Here is a 20,149-nt window from a genome sequence, read left to right on the forward strand (position 1 = left end):
ACTCTCACATCTCGTTTCACGCATGCAATACCCGATATGTTCGCTAGGTGGAGCAGTGAGTGCTGTCGCGCTCTTTATACGTAATCATCACAAGAAACGTATGCAGCGGAGGCGTGGTGGTCCAACATGGGGGTGAATGCATCTGTTTTGTTTTGTTTTATTAAAGCAATAAATAGAGGATAAACTAACCTTCTAATTTACTCTGCAGAAGTTTGGATTGCAGTTCAAAGCCACTTTGGAAAATGTTACTAATGTGAGGCCGGAGGGGGATGATTTTCGCTGGTATTTGAAGGTATGTTCAGGTCGCTCGAAGTGTGGCTGTCATCAAAAAAAGTATCTGCTGTCAGTGGTGTGGTAACCACAACACATTTAAGATTGTTTGTTTACTGGCCTGTTTTTACTTAGCTCACTTACACTGAAGAACTTTTTTTACTTACATTATATGTTTTACTTTCTAGTACGTGGCATGTTTTTTCAGACATTTACGATGATGCAATAATTACATTTGCAGTAATAGACCTAGTGACATGTACTAAAGTACGCATCCGTACCAAGTTATGTAGCACTGTATTACTACATGCTTTTAATGGAAATCATAAAATCACTAACTTATCCAAATTACATTTCTGTGACTAAACCGTATTGACAAGCAATCGCATTTACTGTAATTATGGTTTTATTGATGACCCTTGTCATTGCAGATGAAGTGTGGAAATTGTGGTGAGGTTTCAGATAAATGGCAGTACATCACCTTGCTGGTAGGTTGCAATATGTACAAAATATGCAGTATAGAGTAAAAAAAGTATATTTATATAAAAAAGTATATTTACTGTATATACATAAATATAAATAAAACATCTATATAGTGACCACTAGCCCTAACCTCACCCCAGGACAGCATGCCATTAAAAGGAGGGCGAGGCAGTGCTAGCATGGTGCAGAAGTGTAAACTGTGTTCTCGAGAAAACTCAATAGGTAACTAACATATGATTTAAATGCAGTATATTTCAAAAGTGCTGACAAAAGATTACAAATAAATACCAAATCTGTAGATAGGTACTATATTGTATGTGTACTTTATATTGAAATCATTACAGACAATACATCTGCATAAACCAAATGTCTCATGCTTCCAGATATCTTGAAGGACACAATTACACCTTACAATGTAAGTACAGCAAACTTCAAGCATTTAAAATGTTTCTATGAAGGTATCAGCCTACCAAGTGAAGGTTTGGACTGTGTATATATTTGTACAAATTATTTCCTGTGAACATGTTTACTCTTCTAAATGCAGAAGACAGTGAAAGGTTTAAGACAATGGTGCAGTTTGAGTGCCGAGGACTGGAACCAGTTGATTTTCAACCACAGGCTGGGAAGTTTTATCCAATAGAAAAATGTTAAATATTCGCTAATTTGCATGTGACTTTGGGCAAATGTAAAAATATGAGCATGTCAGCTAAAGTATTTATGTACACTTATATACAGCAGGTCTGGTTTGGGTTGTTAACCTCATAAATAAGGAAATTGCCAACCTAATCATCGTTAAAAGTTTTAGCATAACCTAAATATTATCTAAACATTCACACCATCACCCTGCAGGCTGGTTTTGCTGCTGCAGGAGCAGAAACAACCACCCAGTTTCCTGAGATCAACCTTCAAGAGAAAGTAAGCAGGAAAGTATTGCGTAGACGTTAACTCATTAGGTTCATTTTATAGAGAATTGTTTTTTGTTTCAGGACTGGACAGACTATGATGAGAAAGCCAAAGAGTCTGTGGGAATCTACGAGGTCACACACCAATTCGTCAAGTGCTGAACAATGTCATAAAATGTGTGTGAAGGGGCCATATTAAAAACATTAAACAAATTTGAACACTATTTTCAGATGGGCTTTTTCATACTCATTCTAGTGAATGGTGATTGGCTGTTGGTAGTTGGAAAAGATAAATGAGATAAACAGTGCATTTGGTTATGCTGTTTTTGCAACAAAAATAAAGTGTGAAATTATTTAATCTTGTGTGCTTTTTAGTGCATCAAAACATTGAAGTTTTTTTTTAAATAGTTGTTACTAGTACAAAAAAAGTACTTCTAGATTTATGTAAAAATTTTGTTACAATATATATATTTTTTGAAAAGTTAAAGAATCCAAATACACACATCGACATAACGGCAACACGCGGAGTTGCGCAGAACGGTCGACATATGACATCAAAGTACCGCGAGAGCGACTCTAAAGAATAGTTCTCGAATCGCTCTCGCGGTACTTTGATCGGTCTGCGTGGAGCTGTATGAAGTCGAACACGTCTATTAATTCTATTGGTCATTGCCTGTTACTAGAGCGCCATCTATGTAACCTTGACTGTACTGCACACAGTGTTTTGTGTATGTGAGTGTGTTGTAAGTAGCTGTAGTTACTTTCGTGCAAGAGTGAAGTTCATTTCATCTGTCACAAAAACATGAGGATGGCTCTAGCAAAAAGCAGAGTTTTTGTCGTTGGGGTGGGAATGACAAAGGTAAATATATGCCTTTATATTCTAGCGTTATTAATATAAACTATTAAACATATTAGCATATTGGTTACTGCTCCTGGCGTGTTTACATTTAGTGTAAATCAGAAAGTATTGATCAACTGCTTTTAAAAAGACCAAGTCTGTGACTTAATGTCGTGTATTTTGTTGAATGATTGGCGTTAGCATTTGGTACTGTAACGTTAGAGAGTTTAAAGACGCACGTGACATCTTAATTCAACTTAATTATGTATTTAATAATGTGTTTTTTGTGCATTTGGCTCAATGTCACGGAGGAGTTTGTCAAAGAGTTGAACATTAGTCAGAGATGTTCACTGTTCTGATCTGTGCTATGAAGTAACTGCAGGACGGTGCTAAAGTCCTTCAGACCGCTAGACAAAAGTAATGGTGTGGTTTTATGAGGTCTGTTAATATGATACTGAATTGTGTCATAGGTTACTGTCCACACCGATAAGAAATTTAAGTTGCACAATCTGTACAAAGCTACATGGTGGTCGCAGACAGTTCACGAAGTAATGAAATAAGTATTGCGCCCTCTAGTGACGTGGAAGACGTGTGGTGGTCAGTGTAAATGACACTGTTTACACAGAAACTTTTCAAAAAAACGGGTATAATCTTATATTAAGAATATATGTATGTGAATAATATATTCTTGTCATAACTCACTAATATGTTTCTCCTATTTACAGTTTGAAAAACCAGGTGTGAGAGACATTGATTATCCAGACATGGCCAAGGAAGCAGGTGCATTTGATAAAACTTGTTCAATTATTATTAAAACTTGTTAAGTTAGACTAATCTATTTGACCACATTATGTAGAATGCCGGGTATTAATATGCTGTTCTCTAATAATAACAACATCTTTTAATGCACAGGACAAAGAGCTTTGGCTGATGCAGGAATAAAATACTCAGCCATCCAGCAGGCATGTGTAGGCTATGTATATGGTATGCACTATGCATTACTTTATATATAAACACATCTTACTTTCTCTGGTATCAAATGGATTTAAATGTTGTTTTGTATTCCCCAGGTGATTCGACATGTGGTCAAAGAGCGATTTATCACAGTCTGGGTCTGTCAGGGATCCCAATTATCAATGTGAACAATAACTGTTCAACCGGCTCCACAGCTCTGTTCATGGCCCGTCAGCTGATTCAGGGAGGTGAGATACTCAGTATGCAAATAAATTATTTCACAAGATTGCCAAAACTTTGCAAAAAATGCCTTGTTGTTGCTTTTCTCAGGCCTTGCTGATTGTGTTCTTGCCCTGGGCTTTGAGAAGATGGAAAGAGGTTCGTTGTCATCAAAGGTAATGCTGTTCTGTATGGCATCCGTAAGAAAACACATCAGCGCGTTTCTCATGTAAGCTCATGGGTTTGCAGTACATGGACAGAACCAACCCTATGGACAAACACATGGAGGTGATGATTAACCGTTATGGACTAGCGGCAGCTCCAGCAGCACCTCAGATGTTCGGCAATGCTGGTAGAGAACACATGGAGAAGTATGGTAAGAGCCTGGAATTCAAATCACTGTAGGTAAAGTTGAGGCACATCATTTGTCCCATATCTCGAAAGTCAGTGTTGGACAAACACGTGTTTGCAATGTATGAAAATGTTTGTCATGAAAGCCATCTGTCTTCTTTAGGCACGAAACCAGAACATTTTGCTAAAATTGCTTGGAAGAACCACAAACATTCCATCAATAATCCGTAAGTTTGACCAACAATTTGTACTTGTATTCTAACAAAATTCAATGAATTACACTTACATAAAGTACATAAACATAGTTATAAAACAGATTGCTTGAATGCACTTTAAAGTGTTTGTCAAATGCATAAATGCACCGAATGCTGTAATGGTGTTTGTTATTGATTCTGGTTTCATGCTCTTCTTCCACATTACCACTCAGATATTCACAGTTTCGGGATGAATATTCCCTGGACCAGGTCATGAACTCCAGGAAGGTGTTTGAGTTCCTAACGCTCTTACAGTGTTGGTAAGTGCATCATATCACAAGCAGGGACATCTGATAATGTGAACGTAGCCAGAGATTTTATATCTGCCGAAATGTCTACATAATTTAAAAACATACTGTAACAAATGCAACTTATTATGATCAGGAAGACTGACGCACCAGACACTTCACTGCTGCAAAGTGAATACATTATTCCAGCTAATGAATAAAATATATTTCACTTTATCTCTTATTTTCCTGTAGCCCTACATCAGACGGGGCAGGAGCTGCAGTTCTGGCCAGTGAAGAGTTCGTGAGGAGAAATGCACTGGAGGATAAGGCGGTGGAGATCATAGCTCAGGAGATGGTCACGGATCTCAGCACCACTTTTGAAGAAAACAGCTGTGTGAAAATGGTAAAATCAGCTGACGCAGTCATATATTGCAAATTAATGTTTGACTCTGATGTATCAATGTACTGTTATAGCAGGACTACTGGGAAATGTGCATTTTTGGCTCAAATGAGCAACACAAAGGTTACTGTGCCAAAGAAAACACGTTTATAGATTCAAACATGCCACGTTTCAAATACATGCCATTAACATACAATGTGTAAGAAAATGATCTCTCACACACATGCTCACTTTATGGACCTGTGTGTAGTTTGTAAGCAGGAATGTCTTTTCTCTTACAAAAGGTGATGTGTCTTTACCATCTTTACCAAATTGAAATAAAGAACATTATGTGTGTTGTTATATGTATCATTAAAGGACAAGTTCGGTATTTTACACTTAAAGCCCTGTTTTCAGATTGTTTATGATGAAATAGAACGGTTTTGACGGTTATGATGCTGGCCCGAGAATTTTCGGGTGTTTTTTGTATCACCTCTCACCTCTATAATGGCTATATAGGTGCACAGGAGCAATCCTTCCTAAAATGCATAAAACTTTCGTTTACAAAGACGTGAAACTCACCGAGTGGTCAGGGGTGTTCACTGATATGCTAACACAAAAATCGCTGCAAAAGACGCATTCCAACAGGTTTTATCGTAGTTTTGTGCAACTCCATTGACTTGTATTAGATGTGCTGTGAGGTACGCTATTACTCTGCGCCGGGAGCTTTGTTTGTATTCTTGCAATTGGCAAAGGCGGATTATCGCCACCAACTGGGCTGGAGTGTCTATTATTCAAGCTCTCGGCGGAAGAATATACGGGTGTGAGGCGTTTGGAAATATAGGTCCACAAGTTTACAACAAATGCTAAAACACCTGTTGGAAAGCATCTTTTGCAGTGTGAGCATATCAGTGAACACCCCTGACCACTCGGCATCTTAGCTCTTCATATATTTCCTCTATACCTCTTCTCCACACTTGGACTATGGACTTGGATCTTTTAGCTACTTCTCTTTAAATGAATTTGACTTCTCATGTCATTTACATAAATTAAAACATGTAATGGTAAATGTATAAAAAGATGTATACAAAATATGTGTTTTGTTCTCCATCCACCATAGGTTGGTTATGACATGACCCATCTTGCTGCTAAGAAGTGCTTTGACACAGCTGGTCTGAGGCCGTCTGATGTGGATGTCATAGAGCTGCATGACTGCTTCTCTGCCAATGAGCTCATCACCTATGAAGCCCTAGGACTGTGTCCTGAGGGTGAGGCTTCACCTCTCTCCATATACACCAAAAACATTTTACTGTTATTGAACCTATCCCAGGAGTATTTCAAATTTTGTTAAGTACATACTTTTTTCATAATTGCAGGTAAAGCTGGTGAGCTGATTGATCGGGGTGATAATACATATGGTGGTAAATGGGTGATAAACCCCAGCGGAGGACTCATTTCAAAAGGACACCCGCTTGGAGCCACAGGTACAATTTAGCAATGTTCAAGGTTCAGTGTGTAGGTTAAGCTCTGTAGCGTGCTGTCAGTTATCACAGTGTTCCTGTATGCCAGCTGGTAGGCACTACCAAAGCCTAGGACCCTATGTCATGGGTTTGGTATAGGAAACACAACTGTAATGTCTGCATGCAGTTCCCACTGCCAGCAGGGGGAGTCATTTTTCACAACTACAGTATATGATCACTGCACTTGACTCAGCATGTTAACCCATTCCGACCCTGCATCCACTAGAATGGGCATAACATGCTTTGTGATTCAAACCAATAAAAATGCTGATCAAAAAAATAAGACACACTGATTAAACACCTGAAAAATCAGGTCTGAAGAGTTTAAACTTGTTTTTGTACCGTAAAAGGTCCAGAGTTAGGGTTTGGTCCATCTCTACTGTATGTCACTTCCTGTCATCCTCTATACTAAACAGATGCAGAGTTCTGGTTGTAGAAGTTAAAGGCAAATTATCTACTTATGCTTCATCTTTTTTTGTTGTTGTTTTTGAGTAACATGAATCAAACAGTATCTGTTGAATCTGTGTTATTATTTGTGACATTTAATGATTCTCAGGACCCTAAGCTCTTCTACAAGGGGTTAAAAGTCACAGGGTGGTGTTGTCTGCCCGAAAAGGTCTTATTCTAAGTACCTTATCTTGTTGAGGTTATAAGCAAGCAGTTTAACCCAACAGGATAAAATGCTCAGCCTTAAGCGTTAACACAGACTCATGCTGGTGGATTAAGGTGTGGTGTCAAGTCTACGTTCATCACTGCAGTTTTAATTCAACATTCAGCGCACTAAAGGAAGAGATATGAACCAAAATATAAAGGTTCTCATTTTTATTCGCCTTCATCCCATCCCATATGTATATGACTTCCTTTAGTTGAACACCAACTTATAATCTCTATGATCTTTGTTGCTATGGATACACAATGTATTAATCAATAAATACAAATAAATAAATAGTTTTTTTTCTAAAAATATATTGTTTTGCTTCCGTAGACAACCAATTGGGTCATTTGGATTAACGTTACTTCAATGATGGATGTATGATCTTTTTAGTGCGTCACCATGTTGGGCACCATATAAGATAACATGATTGCATTTTAATATAAAATTAGAAGTTTGTGTTAAACTGAATGAAGGAGGTCATATATATATATATATCAGGGATGGCATGAGAGAATGTTCATATATTGGTATATTACATGTTTTGTTTATTGGCAACATTTTACACAGCAATAGTAACACAAAGGCAGAAAAGTGCAGATCGTTGTGACCGTAACGCATGTCCAGATAAAAGGTAGATGACAGTGTGGTGGATGAACTGTGACCTGTTTTTATGGCTCAGGTCTGGCTCAGTGTGCAGAGCTGTGCTGGCAGCTGAGAGGGGAGGCGGAGCTTCGGCAGGTCCCCGGGGCAAAGGTCGCCCTGCAACACAACATTGGACTCGGTGGAGCAGTGGTGGTCACTCTTTACAGGATGGGGTTCCCTCAGGAAACAAGGTATGTATCAAACTAAAACCTGTCAGTTACATGCGTGTTGTGGGTATTATGATAGGTACAGATATTTTCAGTTACCTATTTTTATCTGTATTGTATTTCTTTTAGGTTCATGTTTGAATACATTAATGATCTTTAGATAGCTGATAACTGCAAATATTTATTATTCTAAATAGTTAGCTTTAGGGATTTAAAAGTCAAGCTTAGTTTTATGTTTATTTAAGCGTATGATAATTGGGTACAAAAGCCAAGGCTGTTACGTCTATACATTATGACCTTTTACACACATTAGCCTATATGCATTATGTCCAGGGGGAGTCACAGAGAAATAGATCAACTAGATGTTCATTTGAGTACTTTTACATATTCACAGCTGTGAAAATTACATTAAAATATTAAAAGCAGAACTTTGTACACATGTTTTTCAACTTTCTCAGTTCTCGCATTGCTGCCGTCCCCACCAGTGCATCCAGCGAACACGTGGACTTCAAAGCTCACACCGTCTTCAATGAGATTGAGAAGAAACTAAAAGAGGTATTTCTTAGGGAATGGGGCTGTCTGTCACCAATTACAATATAAAGAGCCTCTATTGCTTTTCAAATTGACTGTGGTTTGGCGTTTGATAATCTTTCTGTAGCTTTTTTGACACCTATTAAACAAAAAAATGATACAGGCAGAAAGACAGGACAGAACAATGACCTGACTGGTTAATTTCCTGAACAGAATACTTTTCCTGAATATGGTAAAATGACCTGAAATGACTTGCAAATTAAGTCAGCGTGGTTCCAAATCTTAGAAATAATTAATGCAACTTTAGGTTATTTGATAACGAATAATAGGTAACACTTTTTACAATAAGGTCATATTTGTTAAAGGATTAGTCCATTTTCTTAAAAAAAAAATCCAGATAATTTACTCACCACCATGTATGTCATCCAAAATGTTGATGTCTTTCTTTGTTCGGTCGAGAAGAAATTATGTTTTTGAGGAAAATTTTAATGGACTTTAATAGAGCCCAACATTTAATACTTAACTCAACACTTAACAGTTTTTTTCAACGGAGTTTCAAAGGACTATAAACAATCCCAAACGATGCATAAGGGTCTTGTCTGGCGAAACGATTGTCGTTTTTGACAGGAGGAGTGGCAAATGTGTACTTTTAAACCACAACTTTTCGTCTAGGTCCGGTCCAGCACGACCTAACGTAAATGCGTAGTGACGTAGGGAGGTCACGTGTTACATATATAAAACGCACATTTGCGGACCATTGTAAACAATAAACTGCCACAAAGACATTAATTAGTATCAGTTGACATACAACAATGTAGGAACGGTCCTCTTTCAACACACTTGTAAACACTGGGGCGGAGTTTCGCTTCGTCCTCTGTGACCTCTTGATGTCATGACGTATAGCGTGGGGTCAGCTGGCGCATCACGACCGGATCTACATGACGAGAAGTTGTGCTTTAAAAGTGTATTTTTGTTATTTTTCTTGTTAACAATGACAATCGTTTCGCTAGATAAGACCCTTATGCCTCGTTTGGGATTGTTTATAGTCCTTTGAAACTCCGTTGAAAAAAACTGTTAAGTGTTGAGTTAAGAATTAAATGTTGGGCTCTATTAAAGTCCATTAAAATTAGAAAAATCCTGCAATGTTTTCCTCAAAAAACATAATTTCTTCTCGACTTACATAACAATGAACAATTTCAAATGATACATTTCAGTAGTAGTTATTTAGTTAATTAAGGATATTTTTGGACGTTTCTCTTTCTATTAATGTTTGAGTTTGGTGTTTTTCAGTATACTGAAAAAAAATCCAATTTCTATCATGTTTTATTTTTTACAGGAAGGCGAGGACTTAGTAAAAAAAATTGGAGGTGTTTTTGCCTTCAAAGTGAAGGATGGTCCAGGTGGAAAAGAGGCATTGTGGGTAGTGGATGTGAAAAATGGCAAAGGCTCCGTGACCAATGATGCAGGTGCGTGTGAGGCTTTTCACTATGAAGGTCTTTTGACTATTTGGTGCTTATGATAAACTTAAAAATAGCACAGTGACCACTGTCATTTTCAATTTTATTATTTTACCAAATTTTCTTTATATTTATATCTTCGAATGGAAAAAACGAATATATACCCCCGGCCTAAAATATTTCCAGTCTGGTTCTTTCATGTTATCAGTTTGAGTCTAATGACTGAATCGTTTGGATTGAATCTTGACTCACTTACACTGAACAGCAAATATGTGCTATAATAGCAGTTATATAAAAACTTTAATAAATGCCTAGTGAGACATTCTTGGTGACTTTTATCTTGAGAAATGCATGAAATATTCACCACAGTCATAAAAAAGGCCAAAGAAAAATGTTTTTTTGTTTATTAAAACACATCAAGCTTGTATTTACAGTGCCAATAAATTAATGTTTGCTTCCCTCACAGGTAAAAAGGCAGACTGCACCATTGCTATGGGTGACTCGGATCTTCTGGCCATGATGACAGGGCGGATGAATCCACAAACGGTAGGTTTACAGGATTATTTATTGCAGTACAGTGGCAAGTCACTGTATATGCTTTATTGATAATGATTACATTCTGGCTTGAGATTTGTGCTAAATCCCTAATCCTGTGTTAAAGGAAAACACCAGTTTTTTAAATATTTTACTATGTTCTTACCTCAACTTAGACGAATTAATACATACCAATTTTTTTCCATGTGTGCATTAGTCCTTGTGCAGTGCATCGTGAATGTGTTACCGTTTGGCCTGGCCCCGTTCATTCCTTGGGGTCCAGACAGGGATGAATTTGGAGGTCACCAAACACTTCCATGTTTTATTTAAAGATTGAGTAGTTACACAAGTAAGCATGGTGGAACAAAATAAGTTGTGGTGATTTTTTTAAGAGGTTAAAAAATGAGAACTAGACTGTATGGCGGAAGAGCACTTAGTTTGCAGCACTTCGACTGCGCCTGAGGTCAAAGTGCTCTTCCGCCATACGTTATAGTTCTCATTTTTTATCAATTTAAAAAATCGCCAATTTATTTTGTCTTTAAATGGGGAAAACATGGATGTTTTTGTTGGCTTCTGGGTTCATCCCTGTTTGGATCCTGGGGAGTGAGTGGGGCTGGGCTGAATGCTCACGCATTCACAACGCGCTGTACAAAGATGAAGTGTACGCATTGAAAAAAGACAGGTATGTATTAATTAGTCTAAATTGAGGTAAGAACATAGTAAAATATTGAAAAATGGTGGTATAAATTCCTATAAATGTCAAAAATGTGCTAAGGTCTGTTTAGCTTTAGTTTTGTTTGCTCATGCAAACATCTCCATTAGTATTGCTCATACTTTTTAACCTGTCTGGTAACAGATTTTTTGAATGCATGTCGGATTTTTAATCCGTAATGTTGGTGACTGCCATCGCTGCAGCATTTCAGATTAGTCGAGTGTCAGAGATGAGCTTTGACCTGTGGGCTGTGGTTTGCAGTCAATCCATCTGACTGATCTCTGTGAAAAAAGATTAACATGCAGTCACTTTAACATTTCCATGTCTCAGCTTTGGCTACATCATACATGGTGTATTATGTTAAGAGTTTATCTGTGAATGACCGGTAAACGGAGTTCATGTCGAAGGCAGAATTTAGCCACATTTGGTCTTTCTTCCAAATACTTTTGTGGCAAATGTTTTTCAGATTTATTCTTATTGGATGAGCTGAATTCAAAGCTGTTGTAAATGCAGATAAATCTACACTGTTGACTGCATATATTTTAATATAGTACATAGTAAAATATATGATTTGATGAGCGTATAATACATGCCAAGATCATTTGGTTAATATCATGATCTCATGTGGCGTTTAGCTTTTGCATCTGAGCTCTTTAATTATAAATTAAATCCCTCACAACAGGAAACGGTTTTAGTTTAATCATTTAAAGGTCAAACGCCTTAATCATCTCATGGCATATGTACTTATTTACATTTTTAGTTATATCACCACAACATTTTTCTTTTAAATTTACCATTTCTTTTCAGCAACCACTAATTTATTACTTTTTGTTTAAAGGCATTTTTCCAAGGAAAACTGAAAATAACTGGGAATATGGGAATGGCCATGAAACTTCAGAACTTACAGCTGACACCAGGCAAAGCCAAACTGTGACAACACTGCAAATGTGTACTGGGTCATTGCACAAAGCATTCGCATAACCAAGTTTATTTAATGGACTTGTTTACATCAGTGATGTTAACAGTATGGGAAGTCCAAGCAAACCATGTCAAATGTACTCTAGATACTTATAAAATTGCTGAAATAACAATATTGATGTGAATCAATTCATCTGTTGAGGCAGCCTTTAAAACCTAAACCACATAGGGGCGGTTTCCAGAACAGGGTTTAGATTAATCCAGGACTAGGCCTTAGTTATATTAGGACATTATTCAAGTTTTTACAAACAAACCTGACAAAAATGATACTGGTGTGCATCTTGAGACAAAACAATGGCACTGATATATGTTAAAATATGTCAGTACAATATGTTTTGAAATTAAAGTAGCTCAAACATGCATTTTAGTCTGGGACTAGGATAAGCCCTGTCCAGGAAACCGCCCCATAGAGTATTAACAATAAAGTACAAGTAAATCACAGTAAAAATTACAGTAAATTTGAGTGGCGTTTCTCAGATTGAAGTTATGTAACTAATTGTTTACTGTACAGATAAATCTGACACGTATGTGCCACTAACTAACCAGTTATAATTCAAATTTATACCATTTTAAAACTAATATGACTTTTATTAAAATAATGAGCCAAGCAGAGATTAACACAGTGCTTGATATGTGATGGTGAATTTAAGCACATGTTTAAAATCCTGCTCTAAATACACGCATAGTAAATAAGCTGAGTTTGTTTAGTGATCTTTACTTTCGTAACTTTGGGGGTTTGGAATATTGTCACTTTTAACAAACTGTATAATTGTATATTAATCAAGTTTTTAAAAAAAATTTCCACAGTGATTTCTAATAAAAACAACTTATTTAAAAAATATTAGCTTTTATGTTTTTGAAATAGTTACATTCAACATCAATATTTTACTATGTTTTTACCTCAACTCGACGAATTAATACATGCCTAACTTTTTTCAATGCTTGCACTTAATCTTTCTACAGCTCGTCGTGAATGTGTTAGCATTTAGCCTAGCCCCATTCATTCCTTAGGATCCAAACAGGGATGAATTTGGAAGCCACCAAACACTTCCATGTTTTCCCTACTTATTAAAGACTGTTACATGAGTAGTTACACGAGCAAGTATGGTGGCACAAATATTTAAGGGGATAAAAAATGAGAACTATATTTTATGGCGGAAGAGCACTTAGTTTGCAGCACTTTGACCTCACCGCACAATAACATCATCTTACTTGTGTAACTACTCATGTAACAGTCTTTAAATAGGAAAAACATGGTAGTGCTTGGTGTCCTCTAAATTCATCCCTGTTTGGATCCTAAGGATTGAATGGGGCTAGGCCAAACGCCAACACACCCACAACGCAATGCACAAAGATCAAGTGCACGCACCGAAAAATAGATGGGCATGTATCAACTTGCCTAAGTTGATGTAAGAACATAGTACAATATTGAAAAACTGTGATGTTTACCTTTAATATTTGGTCATTTTTGTATTTTAGATGCAACTGTAAATGCTCTTATCTCCCAGTGCATTCACAGTCTGTCCCTGAAAACTGTACAGACAGTCAGTGTATGTAACAAAATGTTTTTTTTAAAGATTTCATGTTGCTGTTTCTTTGTAAACATCTTTGTATATAACTAGATTCCAGTTAGATGTGAATGCATCAAATTAGGATGGCTTCTACTACAAGTAAGTGGATGGCAAGAGCACAGTAATTTACTCGTTCATAAAACCCAGAAGAAAGAGGATTAGTGAAGCTCAGCAGCTGTCTGAAGAGTGGAAATGTGTTCATGCAGAATGAGAGGTCACATTTTTACTGTACTTTCGTAATGAGCAATTACCGTGTTTAGGATTCCTGCAGTGTTATGGACCTGTGCCAGTGTTATTTCAGCAGTGCATGGGCACAACATGGGCATCTTTCTGCTTCTCAGCAATTCTTTGTCATTACACAGCCACATGCTGCCATTCTGATACATGTATGCATTTCAGAAACTATTTACACACCGGTCACCTCCTCGCTGGCCAAAATAATTATGCCAGACCTTACATGCAAGCACATACAATAGCAAAATATTTGATGCACCATTGAACAAAATTGGATCTTTTTATTTTGTGGGATAAAGATTTATAGGTTTGGAGGTTGCTTAAATAAAAGGCATAACTGTAATATTTTTGCTCTGGCTGTATCACAAAAGAATTTTAATGGCCTTCCACTGTTTTTGAAACCTAGCAGATGAATCATGGTCAATATGCGAGTCAGACGTATTTGACATGTTTATACAAAGAATCCTGTAAGGGTTGGAATTTTTTGCATGGTTTGCAAGTCCATAAAGTTTGCAACTGTAAAGAAAACCGACTTGCTCTTCTTGGAAGTCTGAAGGACAGACGCAAACGAATGACACAAGCAAAACGCATACTACTCTTTAAAATGAGAAGGCCATTATCTGTTTTATCCTCTTAACTGCTCAGTTCTTTTCTTAAAACATTGATCTTATGAATTATTGCATCCAAATACACAAGGAGATAAATCCAGATCCCCAAAACTGTAATATACCTCATCATAGATTTTCTTTCTATTGCGGAAGAGTTTCATTCACAGAAATATTTCACCCCAAAAAAATATTTTTTGTCTATATAGTAAAAGTCATTAAGGTCAACAGGAAATAAATGCATTAAAATTAAGGGGTAAGTAAATGATAAAATATGATAAAATATATTTCATTATATTTTTGTTATTAAAAATATTTCATGTAAATCCTAACTTGGGTGTGTTTTATCAGGACTACAGAAAAGATTATGTGCTACTTTTCCATAAGCCGTTTTTCCGGTAAACAGAGCAAACCTCTTTAATGCACTGTAATCCTCAAAATATGACATTTAACCATTGCAGTACTTTTCGAGGTCACTGTATTATGGTCACTGGTGCTTATATCATGTCCAGGAGACAACATTTATTCTCTCTGTTATAATAAAAAACACAAAAAGCATTAAAAAAAATTTAAAAATATTGCAAAAGCAAAATAAACCAGAATAAAACAACCATATTTCATAAGTACTGTATACTGTCCATAAACATCAGTAGTTTTACATGGCGTCTTTTGTCGCTGATAGATAACAAGGAAAACACACAATGACAAAGCACTTATATATATATACACACAGATCTTTTTCCACATATCTGCTTATTATGCTCTGTGATATTTAAAAGAAACAAGGAACAGATCCAGCAAACGGCAACTGGGTCCAAAGATCTGTAATCTCTGTGGTATCAGAAAGTAAAAGCGCAAGATTGGCTGCCACTTCTGAGCACTTGGTCTTTTTGTTTGGTCTCTATGAGGGATGAAATGCACCAGTCATGCTCTGAGAGAGTCTAGACATTGGTCTCCAGGCCATTCATATCAATGGCACAGTGGTCCTTGTCTTTGTGCGCTCTTTTATAATTGTGTGGAGACAAGTGTGGGGACTTTTTCTTTTCTGGCTTGATGCCCTCCTCCAGCTGCATGAGGCGGGCCACGTCAGGTGAAAGGTGAGAAGGTTTCCTTGTGGGGCCTGGTGGAGGAGGCTGGAAACCGTTTTTCTGATGGGATATCATCTGTTGGATGCTGATCATGGGTTTGGTCTCACAAATTAGAGGAATCTGCAAGGACATAAGGACAAGATAACGTTTTTTTTACTACAGAGCTCACAAACACGAGCATCACCAATATTGCTGCCGAATGCTAAAGGGACTAACATATACTGTAAAACTTAAAGAGCCAAACAGATCCAAAATTGAAAGTGACCTGTATTGCAGTGTGTCATGTAGCTGTCCATCAATGTAAACAATGTGCAAAGTAGATGAACCAAAAAGTGCACGATTAATAAAGTTATTGGCTTCTAAAGTAGGGAGTCGACTATGAATCGCTGAAACGAGTCGTCATATGGATTAAATCTCCTGCCTGACTTTATCCACGTAATACCAACACTTTGCATAATAATCCCAACACTTTGCATAATAATCCCCGCCTACAGCCTTGTCCGCCGGAGAAACGAAAACTATGACCTGCCCACAGCTAGTTAATGTGTAAACATCATATCATGCTGTGTTTTCAGTTTGTGTTGTTTTCACTACCAAGAATGAAGATATATGAAGAATCTGTGGTTAAAATTACTTTTTCAAGGAGGGATATACTAAACGTTTGGCTGTGAAGAATCAGTGGTTAAAATTACTTTTTCATGGAGGGATTTACTAGACATTTGGCAATGAAAGATGGTTCAGTACCCACTTTATTTGGAACAACATGCATCTCCTAACCACAACTTGTAAGTATGATTATAGTTACATACTTGCTTAAATGAGTGTAAAAATGTCTGTCGCCGTTTTTATAACTTGGACTTATGATGAATGATGTGTATTGATGTTGTTTTTTAACTCTTAATATACTGTTAGAAAGTCACGTTAGCAAGTGGCTAACGCATGCTCACTTACGGTTTTGCTATGACCCGGTTAGCTTACATTAATGCTTAAATGAGTGTAAAATGTTAGTTTTTATCGTCGTTTTTATTGCTTGGATTAATGATGAATGATGTCGTTGTTTAAACTCTTAATATACTGTCAGAGAGTCACATTAGCAAGCAGCTAACGGATGCTCACTTACGGTTTTGCTATGACCCGGTTAGCTTACATAAATGCTTAAATTAGTGTAAAATGTTAGTGTCTGTCATTGTTTTTATTGCTTGGATTAATGATGAATGATATGTAGTGATGTCAATAATCTCTTCTCAGTAAATCATGTTAGCACTAGGTCAATACATGTTGCACTATTGTTGGTCTGTGCAGAGACTGTGTCAGTTGACAAATCAGAGCCGAGTAGGCTACTGAATGGTGGGGTTTAGACGGAGTCATTAAATGGCTTCACACGAATCGTTTGGGGATCTCTGAGAAATGGGGTAATTTTAAATGTATATTTTGAGAAAATTACAGTGTTTTTTGACCTTGCATGCATTTAAACCTGTTGTCTGGGACTTGTAAACAGTGATAGGACACTTAAAATTGGCATCTTACTGGCTCTTTAAATCATACCTCTTCACCCTCCTTCACAAAGTCTTTTCTGCATATATGTGCCATGATTCCTGTGGCAAGAGCATCGCCCATCACATTCACCATTGTCCTGAATCGATCCCTGATAGGTGCACAAAATGAAATTTCGATCGAAAACATTAACAGACCATGATAGTATTTCTTAATAAAAACTCCATAGAAACTTATTAAGAAAATGTAATGTTTTTCTACTACTGTGGTCAAACAGTGAGTCTGTCTTACAGGGCCCAATCCACAGCGATGATGAGAGTGATGTCATCAGTAGGGAGTCCCACTGAAGTTAAAACTATCACCATGGTTACCAGACCAGCCTGTGGGATGCCAGCAGCACCTATACTGGCTGCTGTAGCAGTGATACTGGATTGTTTACAAAATACACGTTAGATGTTTCATGATTAAAACTGTGGTGTCACTAAAAAAACAAAAAGTATAAAAATGTTTACCTGATGGTGATGATCTGCCCAAAGTCCAGCTCGTAGTTGTTGACCTGAGCGATGAAAATGGCCGCCACAGCTTCGTACAAGGCTGTACCGTCCATGTTAATAGTGGCTCCGACAGGAAGTACAAAGCGAATGATTCGTCTGTCAATGTGGTTGTTCTCCAGGAGGCACTTAAAGGTGATAGGCAGTGTGGCAGAGCTGCATTACAGCATATGTGTACAGTCAATAAACTTAAGCAAATAAACTACATGCTTACGCATGATTATTACATATTCCATCTCTTTCAGATATATTGAACAAGAAAAATTAAGGTGGAGATTTGTTTTGTATACCTGGATGAAGTGGCTAATGAGATAAGCAGGGCCTGTAAGATGCCTCGAATGTAGACGATGGGGCTCTTTTTGGTGATGAAGAAGTACATAGAAGGAAGGATGAAGAGGCCATGAAGCACCAGTCCCATCACTACAGTAATAGCATAGAAACCCAGTTTCTTTCCCATGGCTGAAGGGTCGTCCATTTCCAAGATCTTTCCAGCTACCAGGAACACAATCCCAAATGGGAAGTACCTGTAGGATTGTGTCAGTGTTTATAAGGTACAAACTTTTTCTTAAACAAACTTTTTGCACAGCTAACCCAATGCTCTACCACTGAGCTACAGGAACATCAAAAAATTACATCTGCTACGCTAAAAGATGCATATTGGTACTTTAAAGGTACACATTGGGACCTTAAAGGGTATACTGCTACCTCAAAGGTGCATATTTGTACCAAAATGGTACGTACTAGGACCTTTTTAAAGGGGACATTTCTTAAGACATTTTTAAGATGTCAAATAAATCTTTGGTGTCTCCAGAGTACATATGTGAAGTTCTAGCTCAAAATATCATATAGATCATTTATTATATAGCATGTTGAAATTGCCACTTTGTAGGTGTGAGCAAAAATGTGCCATTTTTTGGGTGTGTCTTTTTAAATGCAAATGATTTGTACACACCAAAAGCGTAGCATCGCGTTCATCCCTCTATATTACTTGTGGGATTTAATGTCGTGTCATGCAAAATTTAAATTGCACAAGTAGCGCGATAGCATGTGGTTTCGCCACAATTGCGCCGCCCAATTTGCGTAATTCGCATCACCCCACATGAGTTTGCATGTATTTGCGTTTTTGCATTGACTTTAAATCTTTAAATTCACGCGTTCATCATTAAAATCGCGTTCCTCGCTCTATATTATTTGCGAGATTTAACATTGTGTCATGCAAATTTTTAACTTGCCCGAAAAGCAATAGCGTGATAGCACGTGGTTTCGCCACAATCGCGCCAATTTGCGTAATTCGCATCACCCTGCATGAGTGTGCATCTATTTGCGTCTTTGCATCTACTCACACAAATAGTTAAATTTACGCATTCATCGTTACAATCACGGTCCTCGCTCTATATTACTTGCGAGATTTAACTTTGTGTGATGCGATTTTTTGCTTGAGTTGAATAATTTTAACTTGCATGAAGACGTGTTTGAGGCGAATAGCATCTGTTTTCGCGGCAATCGCACCGCCCAATTTGCGTCATTCGTATGGCCCTTTGCCAGTTTACGTCTATTTGCGTTTTTGCATTGACTTTGTATGTAACCTACTCAAACAAATCATTAAATTCACATTTTGGTGTGTATGCCCTAATGCTGCGTACATACGAAACACGATGCATCACATTCCTTGCTCTAGATTACTTGCGGGTGATTACTTTAGATTACTTTAATTTTGTGTGATGCGATTTAACTTATTTAACTTAAGTGAAGACCTTTTTGATGCGAATAGCATGTGTTTTCGATGCAATCGTATCATTTGCATCATCCTGCACCAGTTTGCATCTATTCACATTTTTTTGCATTGACTTTGTATTTGACTGCACAAATCGTTAAATTTGCGTTTGGTGTGTACGCCCCATAAGAGTGCACCATGGCACATATCCAAAAAAAAATGGGGTCGTATCTCATACTAATAAGCTGTATACATTAAATTACTGTACATATAGCAATTACATATAACATATTACCATATAACAATAGCCACAATTTTCAGCACAGCTTCATTCAGACTTTGGCAAAAGTTGACCAGAGCGCTGCCATTTGGGCCCATCCTTCCAAGCATTATACCTGAGCAACAAATATACTTTATATAAGCATTTATAAATAAAATGCTGAATGACAACATAGGCATTAGTCCCTTAACTCACCCATAGTGGCTGAGAAGATCACAATACCAAGTACATTCATGCCCTCACTGGTGCCTGGAAGCGTCCTGAAGACAACATCAGGAGGTGGCGTCAGGTCGAGGGAGAAATTCTGAATGTCTGTGCCATTGTCATCTTGGATTCCATAAATGAAGACGCGTTTGGTTGTGGTGTCCTGTAAATCCTGACTGCTGGTGGGTTTGGGCTTCATGATGGGAATACTTCTTGTGCGATACTAACACATGATTAAGAGAGATTGCATATTCATAAAAAAGTCATGAGTTTGAATACACTGCCAGTTAGTTTGGATAAAAGCGTCTATGCATATATTTGTGAAAATGAAT

At 37.3% G+C, this 20,149-nt stretch overlaps 3 protein-coding genes across 4 annotated transcripts in view; 2 read left to right on the plus strand and 1 right to left on the minus strand.

Annotated features, from left to right (window-relative positions):
• The first annotated feature begins 3 nt into the window (after nucleotides 1-3).
• czib (CXXC motif containing zinc binding protein) lies at nucleotides 4-2,013 on the plus strand. Its single transcript, XM_073854382.1, has 8 exons — nucleotides 4-132; nucleotides 209-292; nucleotides 702-758; nucleotides 894-975; nucleotides 1,137-1,172; nucleotides 1,298-1,371; nucleotides 1,603-1,668; nucleotides 1,740-2,013. Exons 1-8 carry the CDS (start codon nucleotides 127-129, stop codon nucleotides 1,815-1,817), a joined length of 483 nt encoding a protein of 160 aa, XP_073710483.1. The 5' UTR covers nucleotides 4-126; the 3' UTR covers nucleotides 1,818-2,013.
• Nucleotides 2,014-2,356: 343 nt separating this feature from the next.
• scp2a (sterol carrier protein 2a) lies at nucleotides 2,357-12,863 on the plus strand. The gene is made up of 16 exons (XM_073854366.1): nucleotides 2,357-2,514; nucleotides 3,219-3,273; nucleotides 3,406-3,477; nucleotides 3,564-3,695; nucleotides 3,778-3,842; nucleotides 3,916-4,042; nucleotides 4,181-4,244; nucleotides 4,445-4,531; nucleotides 4,754-4,904; nucleotides 6,001-6,148; nucleotides 6,257-6,364; nucleotides 7,735-7,888; nucleotides 8,323-8,419; nucleotides 9,732-9,861; nucleotides 10,319-10,398; nucleotides 11,937-12,863. The coding sequence occupies exons 1-16, from the start codon at nucleotides 2,458-2,460 to the stop codon at nucleotides 12,030-12,032; spliced, it is 1,623 nt and encodes a 540-aa protein (XP_073710467.1). The 5' UTR covers nucleotides 2,357-2,457; the 3' UTR covers nucleotides 12,033-12,863.
• Nucleotides 12,864-13,481: 618 nt separating this feature from the next.
• slc1a7a (solute carrier family 1 member 7a) overlaps nucleotides 13,482-20,149 on the minus strand; it is a 28,758-nt gene continuing 22,090 nt past the window's right edge. For both annotated transcript variants that reach the window (XM_055202914.2, XM_073854387.1), the window contains 7 exons: nucleotides 19,809-20,040; nucleotides 19,629-19,728; nucleotides 17,910-18,143; nucleotides 17,581-17,775; nucleotides 17,360-17,494; nucleotides 17,120-17,219; nucleotides 13,482-15,694 (listed from right to left, as the gene is read on the minus strand). In XM_055202914.2, coding sequence (XP_055058889.2) covers nucleotides 15,428-15,694; nucleotides 17,120-17,219; nucleotides 17,360-17,494; nucleotides 17,581-17,775; nucleotides 17,910-18,143; nucleotides 19,629-19,728; nucleotides 19,809-20,040 — 1,263 coding nt within the window. In that variant the 3' untranslated portion in view covers nucleotides 13,482-15,427. The remainder of the gene's footprint in view (nucleotides 15,695-17,119; nucleotides 17,220-17,359; nucleotides 17,495-17,580; nucleotides 17,776-17,909; nucleotides 18,144-19,628; nucleotides 19,729-19,808; nucleotides 20,041-20,149) is intronic.

The sequence above is a fragment of the Misgurnus anguillicaudatus genome, chromosome 2 (assembly GCF_027580225.2).
Source record: "Misgurnus anguillicaudatus chromosome 2, ASM2758022v2, whole genome shotgun sequence".
In the NCBI taxonomy this organism is placed as follows: domain Eukaryota; kingdom Metazoa; phylum Chordata; class Actinopteri; order Cypriniformes; family Cobitidae; genus Misgurnus; species Misgurnus anguillicaudatus.

Excerpts from the sequence above, each read along its gene's own strand:
- czib (XM_073854382.1), top strand. Across the intron at positions 976-1,136 it reads TTCTCGAGAAAACTCAATAG|ATATCTTGAAGGACACAATT; the intron begins GTAACTAACATA and ends TCATGCTTCCAG. Across the intron at positions 1,173-1,297 it reads AATTACACCTTACAATGTAA|AAGACAGTGAAAGGTTTAAG; the intron begins GTACAGCAAACT and ends TTCTAAATGCAG.
- scp2a (XM_073854366.1), top strand. The coding sequence starts at position 2,458 with ATGAGGATGGCTCTAGCAAAAAGCAGAGTTTTTGTCGTTGGGGTGGGA. Across the intron at positions 3,274-3,405 it reads AGACATGGCCAAGGAAGCAG|GACAAAGAGCTTTGGCTGAT; the intron begins GTGCATTTGATA and ends TTTAATGCACAG. Across the intron at positions 7,889-8,322 it reads GGGTTCCCTCAGGAAACAAG|TTCTCGCATTGCTGCCGTCC; the intron begins GTATGTATCAAA and ends CAACTTTCTCAG.